The 12,839-nt window shown below is 37.0% G+C and overlaps 1 protein-coding gene across 2 annotated transcripts in view; it reads right to left on the bottom strand.

Annotated features, from left to right (window-relative positions):
• The window catches only part of ALKBH8 (alkB homolog 8, tRNA methyltransferase), a 131,207-nt gene that overhangs the window by 90,062 nt on the left and 28,306 nt on the right, over positions 1 to 12,839 (bottom strand). Inside the window, exons 4-6 of one of the 2 annotated variants that reach the window (XM_019975604.2) lie at positions 7,923 to 8,054; positions 5,250 to 5,345; positions 3,772 to 3,876 (exon numbers count right to left, since the gene is read on the bottom strand). In XM_019975604.2, the coding sequence (XP_019831163.2) occupies positions 3,772 to 3,876; positions 5,250 to 5,345; positions 7,923 to 8,054 (333 nt within the window). The remainder of the gene's footprint in view (positions 1 to 3,771; positions 3,877 to 5,249; positions 5,346 to 7,922; positions 8,055 to 12,839) is intronic. The other variant, XM_070803360.1, reaches the window with a different exon arrangement.

Genomic DNA, 12,839 nt, shown 5'->3' on the forward strand with positions numbered 1-12,839 from the left:
TATACATCTGGAATTTCTTGGTTTACACACTGCTGAAGCCTAGCCTAAAGGATTTTGAGCACAAGCTTGCTCAAAGTGTGAAATGTGTGCAACTGTACAGAAGTTGGCTTTAGCATTGTCCTTCTTTGGGACTGGAATGAAAACTGATATTTTCCAATACTGTGGCCAGTGCTGAGTTTACCAAATTTGCTGACATACTATGTGCAGAACTTTAACAGCATCATCGTTTAGGATCTGAAACAGCTTAGCTGGAATTCCATCACCTTTACTAGATTTGTTCATAGTAATGCTTCCCAAGGCCACTTGACTTCACATTCCAGGATGTCTGGCTCTAGGTAGTTATCAAGGTCATTAAGACTTTTTTTTTTTCTGTGTATTCTTGCCACCTGTTCTTAATCTCTTTTGCTTCTGTTAGGTCCTCAGTTTTTGTCCTTTGTCGTGCCCATCCTTGCATGAAATGTTCCCTTGATATCCCCAATTTTCCTGAAGAGATCTCTAGTCTTTCCTATTGATTGTTTTCCTCTATTTCTTTGCATTGTCCACTTACGAAGGCTTTCTTATCTCTCCTTGATATTCTCTGGAACTCTGCATTCAGATGGCTATTGCCTTTCACTTCTCTTCTCATCTCAGCTATTTGTAAAGCCTCTTTAGACAATCACTTTGCCTTCTTGCACTTCTTTACTTTTGGGATGGCCTCCTGTACAATGTTATGAACCTCTGTCCATAGTTATTCAGGCACTCTATCAGATCTAACTCCTTGAATTTATTCATCACCTCCACTGTATAATCATAAGGAATTTGATTTAGGTTATACCTGAATGGCCCAGTGGTTTTCCCTACTTTCGTCTATTTAAACCTGAATTTTGCAATAAGGAGCTCATGATCTGAACCACAGTCAGCTTCTGGTCTTGTTTCTGCTGACTGTATAGAGCTTCTCCATCTTCAGCTACAAACAATATAATCAATCTGATTTTGGTATTGAGCATCTAGTGATGTCCACATGTATATTCATCTTTTGTGTTGCTGGAAGAGGGTGTTTGCTATGACCAGTGCATTCTCTTGGCAAAACTCTGTTAGCCTTTGCCCTGCTTCATTTTGTACTTCTAGGCCAAACTTGCCTGTTAATCCAGGTATCATGTGACTTCCTACTTTTGCATTCCAATCCTCTATAATGAAAAGGACACCTTTTTTTTTGGTATTAGTTCTAGAAGGTCTTATAGGTTTTCATAGAACCAGTCAACTTCAGATTCTTCGGTATTAGTGGTTGGGGCATAGATTTGGATTGCTGATACTGAATGGTTTGCCTTGGAAAAGAACCAAGATCAGTTTTGCACCCAAGTACTGCATTTCAGACCCTTCTGTTGATGATGATGGTTACTCCACTTCTTCTAAGGGATTCTTGTCCACAGTAGTAGATATAATGGTCATCTGAATTAAATTCACCCACTCTCACCCATTTAAATTCACTAATTCCTAAGATGTCGATGTTCACTCTTGCCATCTCCTGCATGACCACATCCAGTTTACCTTGATTCAAGGACCTAACATTCCAGGTTCCTATGCAATACTGTTCTTTACAGCACTGGACTTTACTTTCACCACCAGACATATCTACAACTGTCATTTCTGCTTTGGCCCAGCTTCTTCATTCTTTCTGGAGCTATTAGCAATTACCTCCACTCTTCCCCAGTAGTATAATGGACACTTTCTGACCCATGGGGCTCCTCTTCCAGATCACAGCCTTCATGGATCACAGCCTTGTTGTGGCGAAGGTGACTGTGTAATACAATGAAGCTATGAGCCATTCTGTGCAGGGTCACTCAAGATGTCAGGTCATAGTGGAGAGTTCTGACAAAATGTGGTCCACTGGAGGAGGGAACGGCAAACCACTCCAGCATTTTTGCCACGAGAATCCCATGAACAGTATGAAAATTAAACTAGGTCTAAACTAAAAATATAACTTTACATTAAAGCACCGTTGTGACTTGACTGTAAAATCAAGACTTGAGAGTCACTGCTTAACCAGGGCATTTCCCAAATCTCATCCCAAGATAACTAACAAAGTCATTCTGACCTATGAATACTGGATTCCCAAGTACTTGTAGAACAAAAACAACAGCCAGGCATGAAAACTAATCTTATGAATATTTAAGATGTGGCTTCTTTCACGAGTCTCTCAATCAACACTGCTGTGGTTTTTCAGTCACTAAGTCATGTCCATCTCTTTATTACTCCATGGACTGCAAAATGACAGGTTTTCCTGTCCATCACCATCTCCCAGAGTTTGCTCAAACTCACGTCCACTGAGTAGGTGATGCCACCCAACTGTCTCATCCTCTGTTGTCCTGTTCTCCTCCTGCCTTCAATCTTTCCAAACATCAAGGTCTTTTTCAACAAGTCAGTTCCTCTCATCAGGTGGCCAAAGTAATGGAGCTTCAGCTTCAGCACCAGTCCTCCCAATGAATATTCAGGGTTGATTTCCTTTAGGATTGACTGGTTTGATATCCCTGCTGTCCAAGGGACTCTCAAGAGTCTTCTCCAGCACCAAAGTTTGAAGGCATCAATTCTTTGGCACTCAGCCTTCTTTATGGTCCAGCTCTCACATCCATACATGACTACTGGAAAAAACCATAGCTTTGACTATATGAACCTTTGCTGGCAAAGTGATATCTATGTTTTTCAATATGTGGTTTAGTTTTGTCATAGCTTTTCTTCCAAGAAGGAAGTATCTTTTAATTTCATGGCTACAGTCACCGTCCACAGTGATTCTGGAATGCAAGAAAATAAGTCTACCACTGTTTCCATTTTTTCCCCATTTATTTACTGTGAAGTGATGGGACCGAATGCCATGATCCTCTTTTTTACAAATATTGAGCTTAAGCCAGCTTTTTCACTCTCCTCTTTCACCTCCATCAAGAAGCTCTTTAGTTCCTCTTTGCTTTCTGCCATTAGGGTGGTACCATTTACATACTGAGATTATTGATACTTCTCCCATCAATCTTGATTCCAATTTGTGATTCATCCAGTCCAGCATTTCACATGGTGTACTCTGTATATAAGTTAAATAAGCAGGGTGACAATATACACCCTGAAACTACATTGACTGAGTATCTCTCTTACTTAAAAGAAACTTTGCTACATTGTGAGAGTATATAAAGCTAGTAAGACACAATCCCTGTCTTTAAGGAGTTTATAGACCAATGGAAACTAAGCTATCACAAAACATGATAAATGCAGAGGGAAAAAAAATGCCATAACTTGTCACTAATAAAGCCCTCAATATCATTTGATTAGTACAAATATCAGATGAAGATGCTGACAAGTGCAAAGAAGTTAATAACCTAAAATTTTTCCATTAAAATGTCATCCTAGAATTATCTTCCACATTCTCTACAGAAGAATAAGAAGATCAAGATGATCTAACTAATTAGCCTTCTTCTTGGTACCTATACATTATTTGATTTCTTCCATTTTACATGCTTTCTTTGTTTTTAAAGAAATCTTCTTCCTCTCCAAAAAACAATGCTGAGGGGGGAACAAAAGAATATTACAAATAACAACATGTCAATCTGTTTACACTTAAGATGCAAATTCCTCAAGAAACTGAGTGTAAAATTGCAAAGGGATTAAAATCAACACAGGTAATGGACATAAGCAAATTACTCTAAAAGTAAATTTAAGCAAAAAAATAATATCTTTGATCTTAGGGAGCTATGTAACCCACTAAATTACGAAATTTATGACTGGAATTGTAAAAGAAGAAATACTCACCATGCCCAGGTTCATACTGGTTTATAGTCAATTGATCAGGTTTATGTTTAATGAATCCTTCCTTCAACCATTTCTCTAAAATGCTTTCACAAATGTCAGGAAGACCTGAAATCAGTAATGATAAAAGTGAAACATACTAAATTATTTACTTTTCATGTTTAACCCAAGAATGAAAAAAACAGTCACTGTGATAAAAATCACACAGCGTTTAGTTTAGTAGTCAGATCCAAACATAACAGTAAGTTCACAAGCAAAAGAAAATAAAAACAAAACTTAATAACCTTTTAAAATTATTTTATTAACTTTATCAAATAAAATATACAAAAGAATTTTGCAGACAACAATTTTGGTATTTTTTAAAGTAGCAATAAAATTATAAAATTTACTATATTATATGGAAACTAGCCTGACCAATTTCTTATTAAATTATTAATTTATTTTAAATTTAATTGTTTGAAATTAATTCATTTAAAAAACATGTTTTTCAAAGTAGAACTAAGTTACTTTTATTGGGGTCATAAATGTTATTTCATGAGGCAAAGGAAATCCTTAAATAAGATGAAAGTCATAAAAATACACATAAATTGAATTCCAACAAAGACATCTACCAAAGGATTAATATCTAGATTATATGGTAAAATCTTATTATTAGATTGGACTACTCATTAGAAAAAACTAGCAAAGAAGATGAAAAAGAATTCACAGAAAAGGAAATAAAAATGGCCAATCTCACTAGTAATTGGGTATAAAGTTAAAAGTGATATTTCACATGCAACTGAGGTAGGGGGTAAGGAAGTAAGCACTTTGTGAGAGAATGTTGGTATAGCTCTTTTAGGATGCAATCTGTCAGTGTCTACTGACATTTTTAAGTGAGCATAACTTTGACAGAATTCTAATCCAGCAGTTTCATTTCCCTTGAGCAACTCTTGCTTAACAAATAAAGAGGTGTATACAAAGATATTACTGCAGCACAACTTGTAAAAGCCAAAAGCTAGAAATAACCTAAATATCTAGCAAAAGGAAACTAACTGAATAAGCAATTACTGAATATTCAATAAAATGAAAACCTGTATAAGATCTCTAACATATACTGTGATAATGTGACAATATATGAATATATAATTCATGACATACAATATACTGCTACATGTTAACAACTATATACTTAAACAGGTTATTTGGATGTAAATTCATTTATAAAGATTGAAATAATATACACTAAACTGTTAACTGTATTACTTCTGAAGAGGTGTATCGGAGTAAGGATAGTGCTCAAGAGAAATTAAATTTAGCTTTATTTGTATGTATAACATTTTTAACACAAAACTACACTATTTAATCTAAATGACTTAACATTTAATCAACTGTTTTATATGTTAACATACAAATAACAAATGAAAAATAATCTCAACCACGGTATCCTAATATTATATATTTTTTCCTGAACCAGATCTCATTGTCTGCTAACAATTACTTACCCCCAGGTAACGGCTTATCTTTATCTACATTGTTGTTCTCATAGTGGAATTCATAGCCAAAATGCTTTACTCTTCTGTGTTTTAAGGATTTTTGAACTGTATCAAGAGAAGTAAACTATTTAGGAGAAAAAGAACTTCATTCCTTCATATATTTCAAAGTTAACTTTATGAATAAGGATTAATTTAGTAATGGTAATTTTTGTTAACTGCTAAACTATTGTCTTCAGTAAAATTGAACATTCTACTTCATATCTGCTATTCTTTTAAGTCTAAAATAGAAACAATCTTTTAAGGGTTTCACCCAATCAATTTGAAAAAGCTAAACATATACCCTGCCGCTCACATGACTGCTAATGATCTGGAAACAGAGTAACTACTTTGTAAATTTCTCTAGGACGTTCTTACTACATTATAATCATAGAGTACTGAACTGCTAATTTCTCATTGTAAAAATTGCCTTAGAGTAGAGAGAACCAAATAAGACAATTTACATGTGTCCCTGTGTATCCTTGGGGAATTGGTTCCCTCAGATGCCAAAATCCAAGGAGGATTAAGTCTCTTACATAAAATAGCGCAGCATTTGCATATAAAGTAAACATATCTTTCACATCCTCCAGAATGCTTTAAATCATCTTTAGATTACTTATAATACCTAGTACAATGTATATGACATGTAAAACAGTTGCATATACAATATATATGTGTGTATATATATATACACTGGGCTTCCCTGGTGGCTTAGAGGTTAAAGCATCTGACCGCAATGTGGGAGACCTGGGTTCGATCCCTGGGTCGGGAAGATCCTCTGGAGAAGGAAATGGCAACCCACTCCAGTATTCTTGCCTACAGAATCCCATGGATGGAGGAGCCCGGTGGGCTACAGTCCATGGGGTCACAAAGAGTCAGACACGACTGAGTGACTGCCAAAATCCAAGGAGGATTAAGTCTCTTACATAAAATCGTGCAGCATTTGCGTATAATCTAAACATATCTTTTACATCCTCCAGAATGCTTTAAATCATCTTTGGATTATTACAATACCTAGTACAATGGATATGACATGTAAAACAGTTGCATATACAATATATATCTGTGTATATCGAAAGTTATGACCAACCTAGATAGCATATTCAAAAGCAGAGACATTACTTTGCCAACAAAGGTCCATCAGGTCAAGGCTATGGTTTTTCCATTGGTCATGTATGGATTTGAGAGTTGGACTGTGAAGAAAGCTGAGTGCCAAAGAATTGATACTTTCGAACTGTGGTGTTGGAGAAGACTCTTGAGAGTCCCTTGGACTGCAAGGAGATCCAACCAGTCCATTCTGAAGGAGATCAGCCCTGGGTGTTCTTTCAAAGGAATGATGCTAAGCTGAAACTACAGTACTTTGGCCACCTCATGCAAACAGTTGACTCATTGGAAAAGACTCTAATGCTGGGAGGGATTGGGAGCAGGAGGAAAAGGGGACAACAGAGGATGAGATGGCTGGATGGCATCACCGACTCGATGGACATGAGTTTGAGTGAACCCTGGGAGTTGGTGATGGACAGGGAGACCTGGTGTGCTGTGATTCATGGGGTCGCAAAGAGTCGGACACGACTGAGCGACTGAGATGAACTGAACTGATACATATGTTGGGCTTCCCTGGTGGCTCAGAGGTTAAAGCATCTGCCCGCAATGTGGGAGACCTGGGTTTGATTCCTGAGTCGGGAAGATCCTCTAGAGAAGGAAATGGCAACCCACTCTAGTATTCTTGCCTGGAGAATCCCATGGACGGAGGAGCCTGGTGGGCTACAGTCCAGGGAGTTGCAAAGAGTTGGACACAACTGAGCAACTTCACTTTCATATATTATGAACTGCCAACATATTTTACCTTTTGGAACTTTCTAGAATTTTACTTCTTTTTCAGATTTTTTCAACCCAGAGTTGATTGAATTCATGCATACAGAACCCATGAATAGAGACAACCAAACGTATGTGAAACAGCTTATTAATGTTAGCTCTACAGTTCAGTTCAGTCGCTCAGTCATGTCCAATTCTTTGCAATCCCATGGACCGCAGCACGTCAGGTTTCCCTATTCATCACCAACTCCTGGAGCTCGCTCAAACTTATGTCCTTTGAGTCGGTGATGCCATCCAACCATCGCATCCTCTGTCATCCCCTCCTCCCCCTGCCTTCAATCTTTCCCAGCATCACAGTCTTTTCCAATGAGTCAGTTCTTTGCATCAGGTAGCCAAAGTATTGGAGCTTCAGCTTTGGCATCAGTCCTTCCAACGAATATTCAGGACTGATATCCTTTAGGGTTGATGATTTGATCTCCTGGTAGTCCAAGGGACTCTCAAGAGTCTTCTCCAACACCACAGTTCAAAAGCATCAATTCTTTGATGCTCTGGAAAAACATGACTACTGGAAAAACCATAGCTTTGACAAGATGGACCTCTGTCAACTCCACAAATGTTGGCTAATAAATATACATCAATTTGGAGTTTTAAATTGATACCTATATATAAAAGCTATCTATTATTAATGCTCTTAAGAGTTGTTAGTATGACTTACCTAACAGTGGATCCAGAGCACTTTCAGTAATTTTGAGGAAACAGAATTTAATAAACCAAAGGAGAAGAAGACATTTTGCAGAAGCTTTTAAATATCAGATTTAAAGTTTTACTTACAATTTTGATTTTCTGTATCTTCTGTCCAGTTAACACTCTCCAAAAGCATTTTCTCATCCTCAGAAGAAATAATTTCTTCTATTACTTTGAGACCTGGAGGCAAGGCTTGAAGCCCCAACTCTTTCCACTGTGCTGTGGGAAACAAAATTAAAACAGTCAACATACAAAACTTAAAGTTCTCATAGACAAATAATTCTGTTCAGTTAGCCTTTTACCAGTTCACAAAACCCCTGTGAAATGGAGTATGTCCTGCTGTATCAGTAAACAAGGATGGCACAGTGATCAGCGATTTTGGGTCTCCAAATATAATAAATTGCTGAGCCTGGAGGGCGCCCAATGCCTGCAATCCACCAGCTATCAGCTGCTAGCAATCCCTACAGTGAACAAGGAACTAAGGATATAACAAAATCAAGAAACAGGATGCTTGCCCCAGAGAGATGAGGTTTGTAGAAAGAAGGATTTCAGTAAATAAGTCCCAGATGCTTGCATCTTCCCATACTTAGAAAAGCACTAAATCCCTTGAGATACCTGGTTTTCCTTAATTAACAATCTTTTATGTTCAGACTACCTGCCCCTCTTTGTTGCAAACTTTTCTATAACCTGACTGCTTCCCTCACCTCCTCAAAGCAGAGCTTTGAGGGCTACTTGAGATGCTGCCTCCTGGGCTTGAAGTCCCAAGAATTCTCACTGAAAACTCTCTACTTTCAGGCTGTGACTAGTTTTTTTAGTTGACACTTGGCTGATGGACAAGGGAACCAGAGCAGATTCCTCTTCTTCACCTGGATGCTACAGAGATCCAGAGCCTTGGTTCCTTTGCCCATCAGCCTGCTCGGCCAGTCCAGGTGAATCTGGGTGAGTCTCTCCTGGTTCTAGGATTTCCCATTATTGGCTGATGATCCTAAGTTTTATTCAGTGGGGGAAGAAGTTATCCTCGAAACTTGGTTTCAAGGTGTACCTGGCTGCTCAGTTTAGACACAGGGTGGGATACCCTCAGTCAGAGGACTAGGAAGATTCTGCTCCAGCAGGGAACCCTCAGTGTTAAGGCACTGGGAAGGCTCAGTTTGGATACTGAGTAGATAGCCTCAGTTAAGAGACTTTGCTCAGTTAAACACTGAGTAAGGTAGGACTGAGTTATTAGGGGTAAGACTGACTTGTTGTTTTTCCTTGATTTGGTTTACCTTAACAGAGTGGCTCAAAATAAAATAAAAATCTTATGAGAACTTCTGAGCTCCAAAGGGACTCTTCTTTCCAGCCAGCAATGGCTTTCTCAGGTGACAGAAACTTGCAGGACTGGTAGAGGCAGACCTCTAGGTCTGTAGGTGCATGAGGCTGCACCTACAGGGAAACCCACTCACATAATTAACAATCTGCTCAACCAGGGACGTGCATAAGAATGGGCCATTCCCCAATCTGAGCACTTGTGGAAGTCATACTTCACTGGGATACCCAAGGCACATAAGAGGGGGCTGAAACAACTCTGAGGCAAAACCAGAAGAGTAAGCCTTCAAGCAGCACACGCTGGTCTGCCACATGATCCTCATTAGCAATTTTGTCTTGACAAACTGACTTCAAAATGGGAAACAAAGGTTTCAAAATAAAAGAAAAAGTAAGGACAAAGTTCTAGTACCCTAGCTGGGCAAATGTATGTTACAAAACTTACAAGTGTTTACTTGATCGGAAATTGGAGAAAATCTCACCCTGGAAATTGAGGGGGCTCTTCACTGCAAACACAGTTAAAGTTAAAACCTGGCTTGGTAAAACCTTCTTTATACAAGATGGTTACATCTCTTTTGCTTAAATTAACTGTGAAATAGGCATGTTCCATTGGGGAATAATTCCCCTGCATGGTATTATAAGACAAGGCATATAGATTACCACTAAGAACATACTAACTGAATGTACTAACCAGCAGTTACCTGAACCACACAAACAAGCAAAAACTGGGAACTAACATGCAAGGGGTAATTAATATAAAACTAGTGATTTTGCTTTAGTTTAACTCATAAACTCAGAATAGTCTTTGCTGAATGTTTTATACAAACCTTTAAAGGCATGATAAATTAAATTCTAAAATTATAGAACACAGAATTTTGTAAAATACATTTCAGTTCAATTAAAATCTTGTCACTGATTTCAGTAACTTTAGGTGATAGAACTGTTCTTCGTGGAGCTAAAAACAACTGTCTTTCTCTTCCAAATCTCTAAAACCAGAATGTGAATACAGGCCATAAGGACCTGAGACTGAGCCCAATTAACTCAAGCACACAAAACCTAAAACAAAGGCGAAAAAATGGCAGTTTTAAAATTCAAACCACTGGAAATGCTCCCTTGGCCAAACTTACAGATAACAAGCCTTAGTCATCTGAGCAAGCAATCTTAATGTATTCTGTTTGTAAACTAGTAAGTTTATATTGTTATATGTGGTTCATATCTAAGCTCTTAGTAAAGCCATGAGATCTCTAGTTTGCCTGTTTATGTCTGTGTACACATTATACATATGAGATATCTCTACTTCTAGAAAGTACTATCAAAATTAAGTCTATAAAGAGTTATACTTAATTTTAATAAAAAGCATTTACATTTAAAATGGCAAAGATGATTTTCAGGTTCATGTGAACTGAGAAATATTCACTATTAGGCTGATATCTGATATTGATGCTTAAGATTGTTGATCTAATTAAGACATGTTAAGATTATTGTCAGACAGGACTGAGCGACTGAACTGAACTGAACTGAACTGAAGACGATTGTACCTAACCTAGGTTTAATAAATAAGACCTTACTAGATCTCTTGCAAGAAAAATAACTTGACATGAAATAACTTTAAAGTAAAAGTAAATGAAATAAGAATTTTGGTATAAAAACTTCAATGTAATTACATTTTAGAAATATCTACTTAAAATGATCTTTCCAGATATTTGGTAACTTAAAGTTCTAGAACTGTGTTAAATTAAGTGATGAAAGTTTATTAAATAGCTAAAAAGATACTGAGACATCAATTACTTAATAGAAAAATTAAGGTAGTTGGAAATATTGTTGAAAATGTTTGATATCACCTGAGATGTTCTCTATAAGAAAACAAATGTTTTTAAAAATTATCACTGGTGTTTATGCTCACCAATTTATAGAATGCTTCCCTGATAGCTCAGTTGGTAAAGAATCCACCTGGAATGCAGGAGACCCTGGTTCAATTCCTGGTTTGGGAAGATCTGCTGGAGAAGGGATAGGCTACCCACTCCAGTATTCTTGGGCTTCCCTTGTGGCTCAGCTGGTAAAGAATCTGCCGGCAATGTGGGAGACCTGGGTTCAATCCCTGGGTTGGGAAGATCCCCTGTAGAAGCAAAAGGCTATCCACTCCAGTATTTTGGCCTGGAGAATTCCATGGACTGTATAGTACATGGGGTCAAAAAGAGTCTGACACGACTGAGCCACTTCACTTTCACTTTCAATTTAAAGACAGTTCATAATTGCTTGTTAGCTTTACTAAAAATCAAAGCTTTAAGAGTTGAGGATTCTAATTTAAACATGTAGTTAATGTGAATAAGAATAACACAGTAACATTTCAGTATACAATAAGAAGTAGAATGCATGATTTCAGTAACGAAGGTATGAGAAATGGAATTACATTTTATTAAAAAAAAATATGAGCTGGTTAATTTTATTTGGATGGAAAATGAGACACAGGATGGATACAGAAAGTGATGACAGAGTGTGGAAACAAACCCTGAGGAAAGAGTTCTATACACAGTCAGGATTAACCAAATTTAGACTGAAGTTGTTGAGTAAATGGACTTTAAGTGAGCTAGGACAGGACTGGAATTTAATTTGTTAAAACACTCCTTTTATAATAGACTGTGTGAGTTTCTGCACCCTTAAATGATCTATATTTATTTTCTTTTAATAGTTTTTGTGACTTTGGTTAAAAGAATAGGTATCATTTCATTGACCTATGATCCTGTTATGTTTTAAAACCTTTATGATATTTCTAACAAACTTCCCAAATATCAAAATCTAACTAAAGCTCTTTTAGTCTCCAGCTAACTCTGGGATGGATACTTTGAAGAAGCGTCTTTGAGACATCTCAGAGATGAATATTAAACTAAGTTTATTTGGTATTTTTATCTTCCCAACCCAGGGATTAAACCCAGGTCTCCCACATTTTACACAGATTCTTTACTATCTGAGCCACCAGAGAAGCCCCAACTCAAAAACATTCTCAAGTGATTGAAGATGAACTTTAGGTTGTAATGTATGGATAAATATCATTAATACAGATATTCCAAAATTTATATGACATCCCTAACATCTGGTATGTCCTGATATAATGTTATCAGTCATAATTGTAATGATTATACTAACATATTATATGTTGCAGAAATATCCAAGTTTCCTAATTACATTGTACTCAACTCTATACCATGCTATTTTAAGTTTTGTCCTTTACAGACTATCATAATTTTATACTGCTTTTACACAATAAAGATTTTCAAGAAGACATAGAAAGAACTTTAAAAAAAATGTGTTTCTGATAGGCTTGATGCTACTAAATTGTATAACAAATTACAAACTGTAATGGAAAACCTGCTTACTTCATACAGATCAAAAGGAATCAATTACATGGGACTAAATGAACTGATAAATGTGATAAATAACTTTGACTTCAGAACATACTAACTTCAATCTGTTTAAATAAACTTTTTTTTTATGCTGAGACTTACAAGTTGATAAAGAATGCCTTTGTAAATAAAGATAAAACATTTTCAGTATTCTCTCTGCCTGCTGCTGCTAAGTCACTTCTGTTGTGTCCGACTCTGTGTGACCCCATAAATGACAGCCCACCAGGCTCCCCCGTCCCTGGGATTCTCCAGGCAAGAACACCGGAGTGGGTTGCCATTTCCTTCTCCAATGCATGAAAGT

The sequence above is a fragment of the Bos indicus genome, chromosome 15 (assembly GCF_029378745.1).
Source record: "Bos indicus isolate NIAB-ARS_2022 breed Sahiwal x Tharparkar chromosome 15, NIAB-ARS_B.indTharparkar_mat_pri_1.0, whole genome shotgun sequence".
Lineage (NCBI taxonomy): Eukaryota > Metazoa > Chordata > Mammalia > Artiodactyla > Bovidae > Bos > Bos indicus.